This window comes from Meleagris gallopavo, chromosome 4 (assembly GCF_000146605.3).
Source record: "Meleagris gallopavo isolate NT-WF06-2002-E0010 breed Aviagen turkey brand Nicholas breeding stock chromosome 4, Turkey_5.1, whole genome shotgun sequence".
Classification (NCBI taxonomy): Eukaryota; Metazoa; Chordata; class Aves; order Galliformes; family Phasianidae; genus Meleagris; species Meleagris gallopavo.
Window position 1 is genome coordinate 12522749 of NC_015014.2, and position 20751 is coordinate 12543499.

At 33.3% G+C, this 20751-nt stretch overlaps 1 protein-coding gene across 1 annotated transcript in view; it reads right to left on the reverse strand.

The window, feature by feature from the left end:
• Positions 1–20751, reverse strand: part of LRBA (LPS responsive beige-like anchor protein) — a 368564-nt gene that overhangs the window by 85101 nt on the left and 262712 nt on the right. The window contains 3 exon segments of the mRNA XM_010709547.3: positions 8532–8684; positions 16316–16435; positions 17581–17721. Coding sequence (XP_010707849.2) covers positions 8532–8684; positions 16316–16435; positions 17581–17721 — 414 coding nt within the window.

Here is a 20751-nt window from a genome sequence, read left to right on the forward strand (position 1 = left end):
GCATAGAAGTGAATTTAGTCACTTTAGTTTTCTTTCATATTTTTAAAAACTGCATATGCTCAAAATATTCTCCTTTGGCTTTTTGAAATCTTTCACAATGACAAACCAGTCTCCTCCATGTTTTAATATTTATCTTGGCTGTAATAAAATCTCTTACTCTATTAAAAAAAAATAGCCATCTCATAATTATCTTGTGTTCACAGTTTTACTTGTTTTTTTCTTTTGTCACTTCCATGTGCTTTCTTGCTCTTTTTACTACCATCCCCTCAGTTAACATATTTGATATTCTACTTAGTTTTTCTCCTCTTAAGTCTCAGACTTCTCCCACATAAATGCATTATAGATCATTATGTAGTGCCATAATGTTTAGCAAGTAATTTAAAGGATTTTTAAAGCATTTTCTTTTGCTTCATATTTCAATATGAGAGTATTATGCTAGAATTACTCCATACATTGAATGATGAAGACTGGCTGAGGAAGACACTTCTTTAATTATTTTTTTTCCCCCTCTATAACAGCAAAGATGGACAGACTGCAGGGGAAAATCACATTCCAAGATACCATTAAGACTTCTCTTTTCAGAACAAGGGACATCTATTACACTTTCAAGAATGATTTAACTCTAAGGATGCGCAGATTTATTCTTTTATTCTGCTGAAAAACTGAACTCTCGAGTGTAGATGTAATTTCAATATAGTAACTCGCAAGCAGAGTGTGAAGAGGTGGTACAAATAGCAAACAAGATGTAATGAAGAAATTATTATTAAAGAAAACATTTTACAAACTGTTTTCCCTCTTATTTGCAGATCTGGGCGGGCTACAAGAAAGATGAATACTTTTTGCTAACAAATGATGACATCCTATCTATGTTACTGTTCTCACTGAAAAGACAAAGTTTTTTTGCTTTTTACTACACAATAACTTTGTCCTATAGACATGCCTCCTCAATGTTTTCACATCATCAATATTGTCCAAATCTCACAGTCTAATATTAGCATATTTTGATATTTTATGAAATTAAAACTAAGTTCTTCCAGTGTTCTTTAAAAAAGCTCTGTTCAAAAGCACAGCTCGAGTTCCCTTTTCACAGCCTCCCATATTTTCTAGAAGAATACATTTTACTTTCTTTGAAAAGTAGTCTCCTTTAGCAATAGAATCAATAAAAAATTTTATATGAAAATTAGTAGAAACAATAGTCCAAGAGAAGTGGGTTTAAATAAACATAAACTTCTGGCCATATTTCTTTGACTGTATGTCCTCAAACGTTGATTCTTTTACACACAGAGTCAATATAACCATTGCACAAAGAGAAAATAAGTATACTTCAATCATTCCCAGATTTTCAGAATATTTTCTAATAGGTTATATATCATACTTTTTTTTTTTTTTTAAATATTTCTTCTCTCCTTTTCAAAATTACCTTATACTGAATGATTCTTCTATTCTCTCATTTGGAATGCTCTGGAGATTACACTTGCACTGATTTTATACATGTGCAGTTCTGCTGGCATTATTACTGTTACTCTAGATTTAGATGAGAACTGAATAAGGTATTTGAAAATATGTAATAAGGATCTACTTCCCCTTCCTTTCTATGATAATAATCACATCTGTACATGCTTTAATTAAATCAAAACTGCTTACAATTATCCAGTATTTTTTGATTCTGGCCTGCAACCAACTATTTCTGTATGAAAGGGGAACAGAGGTACTTTTAGGAAGTAATTCTAACAGTGCAAAACATATTTTAGTGACAAATACATATTATCATTGTTTTATACATGTAACTGTATAACTGGGTTAGTAATAAATGCATGTAAGTGGTACACTACTGTAATTAAGCAAATACACTACTAAGAGCAAGTACAAAACAAACAGATGTAGGGCAGTTTTAGTGTGGGCTAACTAAAAGGGAATACTGGTCATAGAGTAGAACTGCACTCTCCATTAGTAGAAGCACTGCTTGAAGAAAGGATGACTCTTAAATTTACACTCCATTTGTTTCTTTAAGTGTTTAAGAGACTTTCTGCCCATTAAATACATTTACAGTACTTTCCTGGACTACAGGACTGCCTTGTTTTCATAGATGAGAAAAAACTGTATCAAGTAACATCAAATTTGTAAATATACTGATTCCTATATGCCAGCAGTCTAGACATCTCACACCCCAAATTTCAAGAAAGAACAGTAGCTCTGAGAACTTTCTGAATTATATAACATATTAAGTTTCTGAGGCCTCTATGAATGTGAATCTTTATTCTACCTGATAGAAAGTCTTGCAAAAAACTTTTCTCACGGAGACAGCCTGGATGCAAGATGAAGTAAATGCAGCATAGTGTTTTAATATGCATAGTCAACAGCTGTAGTTAAACATATTTTATTTAAATGTATTATGCACACACAAAAAATGTCTGCGATGTGATACAAAAATACAAATATTTCCCTGGAAGATTAAAGTTATAGATGACTTTCCAATCTACTTTTTCTATTATAAATCTGTGAAATTGATTATTTAAACAAATTAAAACATAAGTAGAGTTCATAAATATCCTCCTTTCAGAAGATATTGTATTGCATAAATTCTAAATTGCATATAGATAATAACTTTCAAAGCAAAGCTACATGAAATCACTAGACATCAGTAACAAAAACAGATGCAACACTTCAATTGCATATGCATTTGATGAAGAGTTTCAAAAAAAAAAAAAAAAATAGTATTACAACTCTTCTTCTTCACCGTGATCCACGACCTCTGCTCAGGGCAAATAGATAACTAAAGCACCAAGTCATCTAGAAGAGCCTGAGTAATGAGTTCACAGCACTATTCTTTTCCTACCCTTCTCTTGTACACGCAAATTCTGTAAACATTTCAGATCAATTCACACTCATGTTGCCAAAAGCATCCTCATGGCGCAGCGTAAACAGACCAATCTGTATTCTAGCTTTGAATGATTGCATCCAATACTGCTTAAACAAGAATTTCAAAATTTGCATTGCACAGATAGTAGCTCTAATGCCACTAGTTAATCTAGTTTTCAGTTTAGCCTTTTTCCTTTTCTCTCTAGGATATGTAAGTAGTAACCTATTTCCAGCAATTCACACAATTTATATCCACATAATTTTCTACAGCGCTTGCTACAGAATTTACACTTCATGTATGTGTAAAATCACAACCCGTGGAACTCAAAAAAATATCACATGAAGAATTTTCCAAGGGATCACAGCACATTCCAAGTTGCAGGCACCGTCTCAGCTGCTGGTTCATTATATTTATCAGACTAACAGTGGTACATTTAATAGACTGCAAGTAGCATGACATTTTTCAAATCAACTTTGTTTTTTCATCATTTCACTTTCCATGAATAGGAGAGAGTGAGAACACCAAAACTGCATTTCTGCATATTGCTGGTGTGTTAGCTGGCAGGGATGTTGCTTCTTCACTGTTTTCTAGCATAAGGTAGAGTAGTCTGCACTATAGAAATAATGTGCCATATTGATCAATGATGACCCTCTAACTCTGTAGATCTTTCTTACCAACTGGTGATTCTTAATAGTGTTTCATTTTGCTCTGTTAAGGTTTGTGTTTGGGTGAGCGGCTGGCCTGTCCCTCCTCTCCATTTTGCTTACTGCACCAAGACAAATTTTGTTTATAGTACCTTTATGTATTTAAGTATTTAATTTGTTTCAGAAAGCATCCTAGCTTCCACTCATTACATTTTCAATTATGTAACAATTGGATTTCAAAACTTTCGAACTGACATAGTAATCTCATCACATTTCTAATTTGTCTTGCATTTCCTCCGGTATTGAGTAAAGTGGATAAATCGCTAATCATGGAAGGACTAACACTGTAATAAAGCACTAAAAATATTTAAATTGAGATACTGTGCAAAGCTGTCTTGACAGACCTCAACAACACTATTATCACTGAAGCAATCTAATTCTCAAAAAGCTGAAGCTCATTAAAGTTGAGCAAAATTTAGTTATCCATTGATTAATAATTTGAAATTAATTCTTACATATTCCAACATCCACCCTTCAAAGACAGGACAGAATAGACCACTTGTATGTTTAGAACAAATGTAATTGCCTGATTTGGAATTTTATCAATTCCTAACTCTCTGGAAATATATGACTTTTCCTTGGGTTACACTTGTTTTTTTAGGAATTCCCACTCTGTAATTCACAATAAATTTCTACCATCAAGGCTTAATGGAGAAATCACTATCTGCAACAGGTGAATTTAAAAAATACTTCTGAAAAGGAGCTTCTAAGACTTTGAAGCTAACAAAAGATTTCAGAAAATCTGGAAGGCTGAATGAATACGTTTATGTTTGTGCATGAAAAACAATGTATCAGCTACTGCTATAATTCTTATCTAATATTTCTATATCCAGACAACACCTGAACAACTATCTTTTTAACCATTCCTGCTCAGTTTACATTTTTCTTTCCTATATGATTCTCAGAAGTATCGCAGTATTATTTTTTAACATATCACACCAACCTAGCATTCTCCCCTTTGCTTACAACTGATGTCATAAAGACATCATAATTCACTTGGAAACAACAAAGTAAAGATGCAATAGTACATTATATCTGGGATATTTCTGTTTTGTTTTGTCGGGGGCAGGGAGAAGGATTATCATTTAATTTGTTTTAAAACTTATTAAGCTAATATCGTAAGTCCTATTACAAATATATACATAATGATGCAATTAAAGATTAATAAAACTATTATAAATCTTATCCGTTAAAATTGAAAAATAATTTCAGTTATCTTAGTGGTTGTTCTGTGACATTAAATACAATTTAGAGCATTAGAAATATATATCTATTAGCTTTCAGACTGGTTTAAGACAAAAAACGTAACTTTTCCATCAAACTGTAGTTTCTCTCAGAGAAAAATATTCCTCTCATTGATTAGCAGCATTGTAAAATACTGTGCCATCATAAATATAAAATAGCAAATATATGTACAAGCAGTATATGCGTTTTACATTTCTTTGTATTGCTAAGAATGGCACCCCGATGCTATCATTTAACTCATCCTGACATTCCATCAATCAAACACCACTTTTAATTATACACCATTCTGCTTTTTCTCTCAAAGCAAACACAGAAGATACACAACAACCTTTTCCATCAGAATACACACTTTACAGAATTAATATTAGATCAAGAATCATTTTTACATCCGCTATCAGCCTGCCAATTAATGTTCCGGACCCCTGCTACTGACCCAGTACTGTACAAGCTGTTATTATGCACTGCCCTACATATCATCTGTTCCCCGTGCTGGTCTGCTCCAGAAAGACAGACAGCTGCAACAGTATATCCCTGTTCAACCTGAGGACCATCTGACTTTAATTGTAGCACACAGCTTGATGTGGGTCTGGTTATGAAAAGCCAAAGTATCACACTGTAATAATCTGGAAAAGCAGAAACCTGCCAACACAGGGCTGCAAACAGGGCTTGGGCTGTCTGGCTGTCTGACGGGCTGCAGGAAATATGATTAATGAGCAAGGTATAATGATACCAGGAACCCGATTAGCACCACAAAAAGGTCACAGATCAAAGTAGTATGCATTTCATGAGCTCCAACCATTGCATAAGATCTGTGGACTTAAAAAGGTAAACTGAAATGCAAAGGGAAAAAATATCCGTGTGTGATAGCTTACAAAATGAGTGCTTAAAATACAATGATCACTAGTTTTGCCTGAACCAGGAAGCTGTAAGGAAATATTAACTGGATGAATCAGCTGAAGCTGCAGTGTAGCAGATGTTCTTGATAGTATTTGAGAGAAAGTAAAGTTCAAGCATTTCTCATAAACACTCCCACTCTACTTAAAAACAAAATTTGATGTTGAAAGTATCATTCCATTAAATATTAAAAAGAAGCAGCAATTTAATATTTCTCTATGATTTTCTCAGTTTTACTCCACTGTCAAAACAGCAGAGTATAGAGGGCACTGCCCATAACACCACTGAGAGGGCTGCCAGCACCAGAATAAAGGTGAGTTTGTCACATAAAAGCAGTTAATAGTGGCACTGAGGCTTACATTTAATACTACTAGACAAAAACTTGCTATCTGAATTATAGTAACAGTATCAGGGATATAGTGTCACAAGAAAGGCTGTTGTTTGATACATGTTAATATACTGTCACTTGGTAAATTATTTCACACTTCTAAAATTAACTTATTTTTAAAAAAAGGTTCAGTTTTGCCCAATTATCCAATGCTTAAAAATTACATTTCCCTGAATAAAAAAATTGATTCTGAAAACTTTAATTTATAGCTACTTTTATATGTTCTTTGAATGCGCCATTTGACAAGTGGTACTTATTTCACAGCAGAAGTCATGACATTAAGCAGATTACTAACTTTTTGATTAAAATACTTTCAAAAGAAACATTCTTTGATGAATAATTACTAGAAAAAAAATTTGAGAAGGAAACGTTAATTATATTTAGATATTAAATAGGATCTTCCAATTTTGTAAGTAATGCTGAGTAAAATTAGCAAATAGTAATTCAAAATAGTTGTAATCTTCATCATTCAAACATACAATGGTTAACATACTGCTGTTTTCAGACTTACGTTACTTTCTCTTTAAATCGAGTGGATACATATCAAGCACTTCCCTTATAATATTTTCTGAACTGCCTCTTTCAGGTTTTAACAAAATAAAGACTACCTTACTGTAGACTCCACAAAAAAAGAAAAAAATATATTTATAATATAGATTGAGTTTATTACTTTTTAAGAGAAGACTTAAAAGGGGTTTTACATTTTGTGCCCAGGAGTTTAACCATAATAATCAAACATACCTGGCTCCAGCGATGAAGCACTTCACCTTGCCAATATAACACAAGTGAGAGATACCAGAGAGGTACAAGAAAGTCAGACACTAGTAGCAAATGTTTTGGAAAGTCACAGAGGATTGAGGGAAAGGCAAGTCAGAAAGTATACATAAGTACTCTCTGTAAATGAGAAAAACCTGGCACCATGGCTAACAATTAAGAAAAGAAAATTAAGAGCTAAAATCTTAGAAAGGAAAGAAGCACGAGTTAGAGAATAACTTGCATTCATTGTGTTGAAAGCCAGATCTGCAATTAATTGAATGAGAAATATATTTTATGCAAAAGCTGAAACAACAGAGTGATGAGAGATCAAGGCCAAAGGCTGCCTTTGACAAGTCTGCCTGAGTACAAAACTTTTCATTTCTCAGAATATTCTGAATCACCAACACATGCCAAACTCAAAAGGGTGTCAAGGCTACTTCCCTAACCGATTACCTATCAGCACAACAGTAAGATGAAAAGTTGTGTTTGAACACAGTTTGCCAAGTAGTCCTGCTCAATGTTAGTATATTTTACACAAAGTCAAACGCTAGATTCACCTAACACAGTTTGTGATTATTATGGTGTACCCTACAACTGCCACAAATGTTAAGGTCATCAAGCTCAATAGCTTGCATAAATATAGACCAAACAACATCTCTGAAGACCATGGTATCATGTCACCAGTAAAAGTGAAGTCAAAACACTTAGCTAACTTACAAATCACAGGTTTGTACAGATCTGACTACCCTGCATTTTTATGAACAGCAGCTCCAATGTTTTCAGCACTCATTTTTCAATGCTCATTTTCTAGCTTGAGAATGTCAAGGCATTATCAAGTCAAGGTTTGCTTTCTGTGAAAAGTTTCTGATAGTCTTCAACCCTTAATTCACTCTTTCCCAGTAGCTGACTACTACATGAGAACTCCAGCCTTATATTTATTAATAAAGCTAATTTATTTTTAGAGTGCCACTGATGCAGAGTCCTTCCATTTTGGAAAGAACTTCATTTAATAGCTCAGAGAATGTGCTGAGATGCCAACAATGCTATTGTAACAGGTATTCTATAAGTCACTATCCCGCTCAGAGAGCACAGCGAAGACAGGAAATGCTAACACCAGGATTTTCCACAACAGAGAATAACACAGTAAAATAAGTTCAGGGAATGAAGTGAGTGAAGGAGAACTCAGTTTTATTTGTAAAAACAGTTCTAAAAAATATATTTTTTAATGGAAGAAAGGGAGAAGGTGATAACAGATTTAATATGCAGCCTTCTCTCCTAAAGCGTTCACTGGCCTTCAGAGCTAAACGGATACTTAATTAAAATATCTTAAGTTACATTTAGATAACTGGAGTGAAAACTGTCCATTATTAAAAAGCTTTTTAAAGATTTATGTAAAGCAATTATTTTATTATCTCTTTAGAATTAGAAGAACTGACATAAAAAATAAGATGATCTCCTGCTCATTTAGACCACACAAAACTTTTTTGGTCAGTTCTGAAGAACAAGCAATACTACACGTGTTTTTTTCTTCTCAAAACTTTTAATTCCACCCTTCCTTCAAATTATTTCATTCGTAACCTTATATGTAAATTTTAAGTAGTTGTGTATTACAAAGATCCAGATTACTTCAGAAAGCTTGCAAAACAAATGCTACTTGACAGAAAATAGAAGAGAGTCATCTTACCAGTCTGTTTATGCGAACAAATTCTTCTGGGGTTTTGGCCCACGGTGGAAGTTCAACGTCAGACACAACTGTTCCATCATCCATCACTCCTAGATTGTAATTGTTGCTGTTGACAAATATCTCTGGGAGGTAATAGAATTCGGGAATCAATTCCTGTATATAAATGAAAAACAATGCCATGCTATGAATTCTGTCAAATATACTTTGTCACATTAACAAATAATTATTAAAATGGCATTAGGCAGAGGCAGAATACAAAAAGTCCACCCACAGACACACAAATAAGGGTGAAATCTGTGATTTCATACTTCCTAAAATTTAATCCTTCAGATATCATATCTCCTTTTTAAGCCTGTAACATGACAAAGAAATACAACGCAACATGCTATAAAACAGAGACAGAATATTGCTTTTGGTAGCATATCATCCTCAGAGAAACTTATAAAACTAAATAAATGAGTATCACGTGACACAAACAATCTTCAGTGGAAGGTAACAGACACACTGACGATGTGAAGAAGTTGGGAAAGCATGTACATTTTAATACAATACAAAATTTGAAGAGCAGACAACCGTAACATTTGAGTGAAACTAAATTCATAGTTCAATGCCTACAAGTAAAGGTTCTGTCAAAACTAAAATATCTGGAGTTAGACTATGTGTTCAGGAAAAAAAAGTTGAAGTTGAATCAAGACAAAACTTTTCTTTCATTAACAGATATTTATCACAACTATGCATCTTGTCTATTGTTACAAGAGAAGAAATGCACATCACTTCATACACACGCAAACAAAACTAAAAAAAACAAAAGCAGAAATTTCACATGGTTGCAAGGGCTCTGTGAGCCGAATCTCTTGACAGGATTATCATTGCTTTAGACAACTGTGCTGTCCCATGGTTAAAGGGACTACAACATGGCATCAAAACCATCTAAGGCTGGGCTGCCTGGCGCTAGTGCAGGGAGGCACTGCATGCAACACTCAAATGGGCTGAATCAAAAAATGCAAGCACATGTAGAAAAGGAATTATAATTTCCAAGTCTTACAAGAAAAGCACTAAGTAATACTTACGGCTACACAAAGAACTTTTGAAATAGAAAACAGCATTCTAGTGCAGAATTGATTATCACATGCCAGGAAGCAAAACAAAACAGATTTTCTTTTGAACAAGTGGGATATTTCTCTGTTTTGCACTGGGATATGCAACTTTATAGGCTGTTGTTTTGTAAAACATGTACAAGCTTATATAGAAACATACCTAAATCAATGGCTTAAGAATCTTATTTATAGACTTTTAGAAATGTCTGCAAAATCCTGATGTAAAGATGAATAGAAAAAGTCTATTCTATATAGTATGTACATTTCTACCGTTACTATATTTAAAAGCAATTTTGCATGGGAACTTGATATTCAGACTTTAACATACCAATAAACTTGGCAATTTGATGGATTTAGAAAAATCTAAATAAGAAAATTTACTTCCACTGTGAGGAAAGAATCAATATATGTAATTGCTTCAGGAAGTCTATTTCATACTAAACAACTAGAGTAAAATTGGTCTTTCATATAGCAACTGCAAACTGCATGCTGTTTAAGAAGTAGAAAAAAAAAATCAGACTGCTCCACTGGCCTCATCTACAGCGGGTGTAGTACATAGCTCCATCAGAAGCTCAGTAGGTAAGAAACCAGTCCACTGATATGGGTCAGTGGATCAGTGGTCTCCCAGATAGCCCCCAAGGACTAGCTATGGCATGAGCAGCTTTCCAAAAGACTGAGTGCAATAGGGAGGTCATCAGATTGTGAATAAGGTCAAGCCGAGTAGCCAGGGCAAGAACAGGAAAGATCAAGCAGGAATTAAGCTATTATCACCTCTATCCTTGTGTGAAATACTGTTTGGCTTTTAATTGTACATCTTTTTGTTTACAGTCACCTTAATTAACTAGGTAGGGCAAAAAGTGCTTTTGTACCAAATGCTTGACAAGTACTTGATAAAAAGAGATTTGAAACTATTAACTGAGTAAGTGATAAAACAAATGTGTCACAGATAAATGTTTGTAAGAAAGAAAGATCACTATGATAGAAGTTTCTGTAGATTTTATCATTGCATTCAAACTACCAAGGAAAAATAAGAAGTGTGGACAATTAATTAAGTAGCAACTTGTATCACAAATACAAAACCAGACCATGATGGTAGAATACTTAAAACATAAGTTCATTACATATATTAATGATGTTTGTTATATATTTATATATATGCACAGATATTCCCTTGTTTCTTCCAAGATCAGAAGCCGTTCAGCTTCCTAGAACACACATAGTTTTCATAAGATTGCACAAAAACAATAAGCAGCCTGGAAACTTAAAAATCATCACTAACTTCTGTAACTTTGACTATCAAAACTTTCCGTAAGACATTATTACTTGTTTTCTGTAACAATGCATTTTTTCAAAAGGAGCTCCTCTATTATCTGATTTTGTTATGTTGACCATATGGTAGCACTTATACATGGATAAAGCAGCTCAAATAGATGATGTACTACTCCACTCCAACTGAGTAGCACTTAATGCCAACTTTCAATGGTTTTACATGGATGAAAAGGACTACATTACCTAAAGGTTAATGATTTCCCTAAAGTCTGTTGATCAACTTAATAATAAAATATTTACAGTTTTATCAAGTCCACAAATATTCTTCATGTGTTTGCTAATCATAATCCCTAACATTATACTTGTGGTGTCTTCTACTTGACTTCTTTATGTACTTGGCACATGTATAGAAACTGCAGAATTATTCCACATTTTGTTTATATGATGTCATGGAAAAATGAAAACATCTGTATGATTTGTTAAAGCTATTGCTTTTGCACAATCATGCTGAAAATTATTTTCAGAATTTCTCTGTTGAAATTCACCAGTTCTCTGGGGTAAAAACAGACATCCTTATGATAAGCAATACTTCATTCCTTCTGCCATGATTCGATTTCATCCAATCTCATGAAAAAGCTCACAGGGAACATCAACACGAATCTATTACACAGCATTCACAGTTGTTTGGTTTTGTTTTATTAAAGATAAAATATAAGATTTTAACAAAATTATTATAAAACTATGCATATAATTAAAAAATATTTTTACCAGACGGAAGCCACAATTCCTAAGAAAACTTCACTAACAAAATATTTTTTACAAAGTTTATCAACAGAATGTCAGTTGAACATTTCTAATTTGTTTTCATGCCTGCCACCAAGCATAAGAAATGTGAGCAAGATAATTTACCTTAAATGTAATGAAATATTATTTTATTTTAATTTTTGTTTAGAAAGTTGTAGACTGAAGCACTTAGAAGCTAAGTTATATGATCTACGAAGTTGTCAAGAATCAGTGAGACAGATTACACAGCCATATTAAAACATTTATAAGAGATCAGATTTTTACGCTAATATTTGACAATCACATTAGGCAATATTAAGCCTATATATAACCTGTCAAACAGAATAATAAAAATGCATATTAGAATTCTAAGTTTTTCTTCATATTGCCGCACACTACTTCATCTGTCAGGGTATTTAAATGGCATTTGAAAATACATATTGACATACTACATTAATTCAGAATTTCTTTTTTTGTTGTTACATTTTCAGATAATCACTTCCATAACTACAGGAAAATAAATTTTCTACGTACCTCTAAGTTTCCCTCCATTCCGTATGCTATTTCTCTCAGAACTAAGAAATTGCCTTAAGTCATTGACTGAAATCCTCCCAACTTCTAAAACAATACGTCAAGTTACCACCATAAGATTTCTAAGTTGAATTAATGAAGAAATTCATTTTCTCAATGTCTAATCATCCTCTTAAATTTCTAAGAAATATTGGAAATATTTCCAAGCATAGGGAAATGGTTAAAATCTTCAGTAATTAAGAATTTAGCAAAACTTATATTTTTAAAATTTAGTATATTAATGAAATGCATAATAAATTCAAGTAGCAATTGCTTAATTACTGATAAAAATGCATCCTGAAGATGTTTTATATCACGTTAGTCAATACATTAATTATATGTAAATAACATTATTTTACTTTTTACTGACAATATATATAAAAGTATGTATAAAACTGGTATTCAAATACCACTACAATATGTAATATGTAGTCCAGGTTAATTCAACAGAGAAAGTGGAAACAGAAAGTGTGTGTACATAATTGCAATTCCTTTCATCCAATTTCTTTGAATTACTGAGAAGAAAAAAAAGGACTATACTAGATCATAAATAGGTCTAGATGAAACCTTGAGAGGCCACGTTGTCCATCTTTTCATCCTCAGGCAATTATAATTAATTATTTTTGAAAGTTGTTTCTTAACCTTTTTATTTTAAAATCTTCACTACTGTGTTTCTACAAAATTACCCATCCCAATCACTAGGTCTTCCTAGCATCTGGGCTGCTTTTGTTGTAGCTGGAACCCACTTCCTGTCCTATTCAGACTGAAAACAAACAGCAGCTGCCCCCCTTTAAATGTCTCATTGTGTAGGAATAGATTTTACCTCATGGACAGAAAGATCAATTCCCACCAGCACCTTCTAACCATTTTTCCCCTCCTGCAATAGGCCACACAGATCACACACCTCCACCAAGTCTGGCAGGGTAGCCTACTGGAACAAGAAGTGTACAATAGAAATGAAGTACATTTTCCCTGCCAGCCAAAATCCCCACCAGGCAAAAGCATCAGACCTGCCACTGACATTTCTCCCCTTGTTCCTCTTTTCTCCAAAGTAAACAACCTAAAATCTCCATATTTGTATCATTGGTCTCATTTTCTTGACCTCTGGTCATTTTCCTCTGGACTTCAGCAGATTTGTCCATATCTTACTTGAAGTTTATTTCAACAGCTCCAGAAAAAGTTCAGAGTAGATATTCAAACTATTTTTTTTTTTTTTTCGATACAATTAAGGTTGGCTATAGAACAAGCAGACCACAGATATCTAAAGGAACTTCCTGATCCATAAACCCAGATGCCTGCATTATTTAACTACTGCTATATCCAACAGATTACCACAAATACACATTTGACTGAATGGGGATTTTTTTTTTCCTTCAGTCAGACAAGGACTTTCTTGTTACGCAGCTTGGCACAATTTTACAGCAAATCTTTCAAGAAAACCAAGGATCTACATCCTAAATCTTAAAAGTTTTGCTATACTAGGCAAGCAGCTTATCATTAAAAATCTGAATTACTAGGTACCTACTTCTGAATTTGGCTAGTAATTGCTCTTGGACATCATTTACCTTGCTAATAATGTGACATGAAATCTATCCTACACAAAAGTAACTTTGCCAGTTTGGCAGCAACTTAACTCCTTGTAATTTTTGAAACCCCATCTATTAGATGGAGAAATATAAAGCAATGCAAAGCATATGTAAAAAAAACTTACTGGGTTACAGGGTGTCTTAAGCATGCATATGTTAGGCAGCCTGTTTCAATAAACACAAGTTGCTTCACCTCTGAGACTGCCTCAATCTCCCATGACTTCCTTATAAGCAAAATTGAGAAATGAAGATGAGATTAGGTTACAATAACGTGAGAGTACCCAGGCTGGAAATCCATATTCCAACAGCAGTTATCAATAGCTCACTGTCAAACGGGGAAGACATGGTAATGGGGTCTGCCCTGCATCTAATACCAGTCAATAATCTCATTAATGACCTGGCATAGGAGGTGCAGTAATAAAACTCCAGATGACACTACAAAGGCAACAAGCTGTTCAGAAGAAAGGATGAGAATTTCAGCCTATCCTTAAAAACTCTAAGCATGGTACAAAAGAAATTACAGAAGTACTACACTTGGAAAACAGAAAACAAATGCAAAAAGGAACACTGATAGAACTATATTGTTGCAATTATAATGCCAAACCAATTTAGTGCAACAGGTTTGCTACAAAGCCAGAAATATTAACTGCTTCTGAAAAAGTATGAACAAACCTACTTATTAGTCAAAGAAAAACAGCAACAAAAGAAGAGACAGACTTAACTTCTGTATATTTTGGAGTTTAAGACTGGTCCCAAACAAAACCGTTTTTCTATTAAACATTACCAAGCTCTCAATGTCCGATTTTTATGTAACATTAACAAAACTAACAAATCCTAACAAGGATTATAAACACTAGCAGTGTAAATTAAGAAGCACTTAAATGAGTTAAGGATCATGCCTGTCCATTACTTAGAAGGTACTAAATAGTACTTTCACAGAATTAAAACACATTTAATAATTTTCAGAGCAGAAGATTTAATTTAAAGACACTCAATACTGTAAAGACATGAGTGCTAATCTAACTAGTAAATAATAATGATCAAGGCACTAGCAAAATTCCAAAGAACCTTTATTTTGCATTGCTTAAATAAATGAATAGGGAAGAAGCAAAATTCCAAAGAACCTTTCTTTTGCATTGCTTAAATAAATGAATAGGGAAGAAGTAGAAAATGAAATTTTATGCAACACACCACCTCTTGGAATGAGAAGTTCAAAAGTTCAACCAAACTACAGTTGCAGTTAGTTATACTACAGTGCAGCGTTAGTTTCTCACTCTGATCACCAACCCAAGGCCTTCACAGGTTACTGACAAAGACTGGATATGACCACACATATGCTTTGGTTTTCTCTGTGGAAGTTTGGTACCAACCAACAAGAGCTGCTTCCTAAGCTAACTCATGTTAGCTCACCTTGAAACATGTGATGCCTCCAACCAAGATTAACAATAATCTTATGACAAGGGCCACTAGTTTACATTTGCTCCCATCACACAAGAAGCAAGGAGAAACTATTATCATTTCTTGTAAGTTATCAACTCAGTGCTTCTAAATACTCAACATTCTTGCAGCTGGAACGGGAATAAAATCCTTGTTCTTCCTGCATGTTCCTCCTTCTGTGCAATGAAATAGAATAAACAGCATATACTTTGGACTGACAATTTCAAGATCGAAAGTAACATCCAAAATCCTTTCTATTTGTATTAATGGATGCATTAAACTGGTAGGTTTTCATCAGCTGTTGAAGTAGCAACAGAAGCCTAGAGAGCTTACAGTAAAATTAAATAATATATATATATTTTAAAACATTTTAGTCATTTTAAACATTTAAAAAAGATTTTTTTTCCAAAATGCTGGTTGCATTCAGTTTCCATTGGAATATAACAGAAAAGATAACAGCTATGAAAATATTTAGTTACAGTATTTTGTACAAGGAGACTACTCCAGTCAACCTAAATACTCACTCAGACCTTTCCTAGTTGTACAATGCTCGAGTACTCCTCCAAAAGTAATGCCTCCCATTTTATTCTCAACGCAGTTCCTCTGGAGACGTATTCTTTATCCCTTATCTATTTACTCCTCATCGTAAAACTAGATTTTGACCCTTCTGGATCTGAATTAGCATCCTCCTTCCATTTGTCATAACTAATCAAGGGCCATAGCAGAAAATACCCAAAAATGAGGTTGACGTTCAGATCTGAAACTACATAGCACAATATTGACTTGTAACTGCAGCATCCTTAGTTAAACTGGACAGAAACGTGAAGAGAATATGTATGAGTCTTACTGGTTAAAAAGCAATACCAGTTTCTATTGAGTTTTCAACAGCTTAAAACTTCTGGGGAGGAGCAAAATGACAATGAAAAACATATCTATATCACAAAGGTTCCCCTTTTTCCATTAGATGTGGGTCTACAACCATAGATCAAATAAATACAGATGCAGTACAGAACATGTTAAGACCATTCAGGAAAGTTTTTACCTTGATATCAGAAGTGTCACGCTGACTGTTGCGCCACGCTCTTGAAATAGATGAAAAGGTTCTATCTGCATGATCAAACTTCCCACCTTGTAGATTTAGGAAAAGGGTTGTAAAGGGTTCCTAAAATGTTTTAAAAACAATAATTAAAAACAGCAACATACTTCTTAAGCAATTTTAGGAATTCTTTCATTATTTTCTGGTTAGGTTAATAATGGTGCTGTTCTTCTGGAAGATACACGCTTAATCAAAGAAAAGTTTGTTCTATTATCCAAGAGTGAGAAATAGAAAATTATGTTTATTTCTTCAATCAATTATTTAATTTCTATTCTATGCACATAAATACAGATACAGAAAAGCAAATGCATATGAAATAAATATTCAAAGTCTGGGGGAGAAGCCACAATTAATTGCTTTCAAAAATATGAAAAAGTTCAATATTCCTTAGATTTTCTTAAAAGGAGCATGTAATACGTTTTATTTTGTTAAAGGTAGTCTATTACTATAGATGGCAGCATTAAATACTGATAGCTTTATGACTGTTATTGTTAAATATGTAATTTGTGATTTAGGAAAGAAAAACGTTTGAGATTTTAAAGCCTCCTCTTAGTTAAAGAACACTTAAGCACTTATTAGTGGATAATTGCTTGAAATTAGCTAAGTGCTATAAATTACTTCAAGGATTTATGTATGCTTGTACCATTCTAACAAGCTTTAATTAATGATGTAGTGCTAATGCCTTCCCAAAGAAATTACTTTCTAAGAGATAAATTGCCTTTCAATCTTATGGAAAAATACTTAGTTTAATCAATATATTACCAATACGTAGCGTCTCAAAAGTAACTTGCATACAAATTGCAACAAATTTAAAAAGAATAAATTATTTATATCATAAAGTCTCAGAAAATAATTCATTTATTATCATTAGGAAGTGAAAATGAAATACCTTCATAAGAAACCACAAACGTTTGGTGTATAGTTCATTTAGAATATATGCAAGGGAGGAAAGTTAACTATGTTTAAAGTAGCATAAGAAAATACACTAAAAAGTAATTGTTAAGGAGAAAAAGTTCTGCTGATTAGAGAAGTCCATACAGTAAATATTAAAGCTTTCTGCTCAAACTACGAAATCAAACTAAGGTCCTGATCACAGATCTTCAAAAAACTTAGTATTCTCCTGTGCCATTGCTTTTAGTTTAATTCATTGCTAGTTATTTTTAATTTTTATTATCATTTAAAAGAAATATATTTTTAAACAATATACTCACGATTCTTAATAACCATGCGAGTGCAAAACTTGCAGTTGAATAATGTGTACCATAATGAAACTTTGGAACTTGATCATCTTCCCATGATTCATATCTCTCAGCAAAGAACGCTGCCCTCTTTGGGTTCAAAGCACCAATAGGCTACAAAGTTTGTAAAAATAAATACGTAAGCAAATAACGATAACAAGATGTATTATCACAACATGCTTCCCATGCTCTTTTTAGCAAGAATTAGTATCACCATGCGTGGAAAATAATGGGTGTGGTATTTTGCAAATGCAGGTGCTGTATTTTGTAAGCAGCTGTATAATCTCTCTATTTCCCACCAGAATCCCAAGCACACAAACAAAACTGATTGGAGAAACAAAAGCTTCTTTTACATCCATATAGGCATAATTTGTTTTTACTACTGATTATAGATGATCACCGAAACTCAGTTCGCAAAATGTCTTGGACAAAGACGCATTAACTTGTGTGCTTGGGAGGGAGAAGGGGGTTGAGTGTGATAACCAAACACATCTTTGGAAGTTTTAGGGGGGGGGAAATAGCAAGTAAAAGGGTGGAAGAATATTACCAGTGCAGATTTTTGGTATTACTGTTCTCGTTTGTATGCTTTCTATTTACCATCTCAAGACAAATGTTACTTAATGAATAAAACCTGAAACACTGCAGTAGGCAAATAAAATAGCTGAATATTGATACAAAAATGTGGATATAAGATATACAAATAGCCTATGTATGATTTGGAGAAGAAAAAAACTTTCACCAACATAGGTAAGCAATGAACAAAGACTGACAAAGACGTAAGAAAATTAATGCTTTGGTATCAACAGCCATGCATTTCCTGAGCAGAATTTGACATAAGGCATATGGAAAAACGAGTACATTTCACATTCAGCGCTGAGAAACCCAAAAGTTAATATAGCTGCTGCACATGTATAACGCTATAAGTGGTTTAAAACAACTTCTTATATATGTGCAGAACAAATATATAATACCATTTTGTGTATGCATGGAAAACATTATTTGTATATTATTAAAAGAAATTATGCCCATCTGAAAAGACTATGAAAGTCCTGAAGTGTAACTTGAAAATGCGCAAAATGATTTTCTTATTTCTGTATTGCAAAAATAAATAAATATACTACAAGGCAAGAAGAAACTTTAGAAGTATCCAAACACAATCAAAAACCTAGTTAGTAATTCAAGCACAGTTCAAACAAAAAACTATTGTGCTATTCTAGTTATTACTTTTCACATATCTGCTTTTTTGTAGCTCACATGAAATTTGGTATAGCAGCTTCAAAGTACTTTCTCCTCAAGGATAGAGTACATCTATGAATGACCTAAGATCTTATCTTACGTTTTTTACTTAAAGCGGCTTTCAAATTGCAGTAGAATAAAGAAAACATCTTAGGTTAATTACTATTTTTGCAGTTCACTAATTTGAAATATAACCCTTTAAAACAAGTAGTTCCTGTATAAAAGGATTTTTATCTGATTTAACAAATTTATTCCAGGGAAGAACGAAACTGACTCTAAGAAGTCTTTTTGTTCCAAGAACCATTTTAGAATCTCCATATGTACTGATTTTCCCTAAAGACTTGGCTATGCTTGAGGGGGAGAAAAAGAAGAAAGAAGGTCATCATTAGACAAATTATATGAATTAAAATAGGAACAGTGTTGTGATGTATCGCTCTGTAACAATTTATGCTTTCTCTTTATCTGCCTCTATTTTTATTACTCTCCAAATGAGTATGGCTCAAATCAATAGTTATAAAATTACATTCCTTGAATATAAAGCTAAACACAATTAGAATTGATTTCATTTTATTTTCAGAAGAAAGAAAATAATAATGGCATCACACAGAGATCCATATAGCCAGAACCCACAGTATTGATTTTGGCTGTTATTGTTACAGTTGGTTTCTGAAGCCCACAACAGGACAACTATCAAGACATGTCACATTTATATGCAAGCAAATAAAAAAAAATCCCCAAATGAAAGAAAGCTTAGGGAAAAAAAAAGAACCATGGAGCTGTGCACTGACAATGATACACTATCAGCTTACTCAGAGAAGTTACAGTGGGAATACACACATTGAATTATACATTACACGAATGCACTGATTTATTGTGGTAATAACATCCACCTCATTAAAAGATTCTGCTTTGCTGCAGTTGGAAGACTACATATTGTTTACTGCTATAAATTAATGGCAACACACAGAAGACTGTAGGACCCTTCTAACAATAGATCTGTAATGACAGTGCTGTATATCACAGCTTCCCCAGCAGCTTCATAATAAAATGGAGACAATGTATTGGGCTAATACATTCTACCAGGCAGGCCCATATTTTTCTGACAACTGCTTTTAAGGATGAGGTGATTCTAGTGTATTAAACTGCACTGTAAACAGTTAACTGAGCTTGAGCTACAAAAAATAAGCACAAATAAGCATTATTTGAATATCCTCTGACTTCTAATTTAGTAAAAGATTCAATTGAAACGTTGTAATTATTTTTTTTGTTCCAAAACTAACAGGGACTCATGATTACATTCTCTCCTCTGTGGATGAACAGCAAGGGAGATGAGTAAATTGAAACTATGCTAGATGTAGCTGTGGGACTAGAAATTTGCACTACTCAACATGGTTTCCCTTTGCCTCAGACTACTGAGGAAACACAGGCTAAAAACCTTCACATCCATAAATTTCAGACTATATTTTCTTTACAGCAACTCTTTTAAGATAAGAAAATCAGGTATTAGCTCAAAATAATTATTTACTTCGGGGGAAAAAAAGGTAGACAAAAATTCTAACAAGCAAAAACAGTGGATGACATTACATAAGTCAAGACAAAAGAAGTCACAGCTACGAAGCTATCAAACTGTACTGAAAAAATGACTAACTCATATGGTTTTCAAGTACATCTGAATGATGGAAAATGGTCCAAAACGTAGAAAGAAATGGTGAATGGAAGTTTTTGTTTTCTTTGTTTTCTCAAGTGCTGAATAAAGTGAGCCTCAGACTTTGTACCAATCTATAGTATCAATTTCTTTGACATGGAACAAAGAATTGTTTGTTGAAAAATAACTGAGAAACACACTGATCTACCGCTGTTAAATATGTCCAGGAACTATGGTGTATGGTTATACTTGCTGGTCCTTAA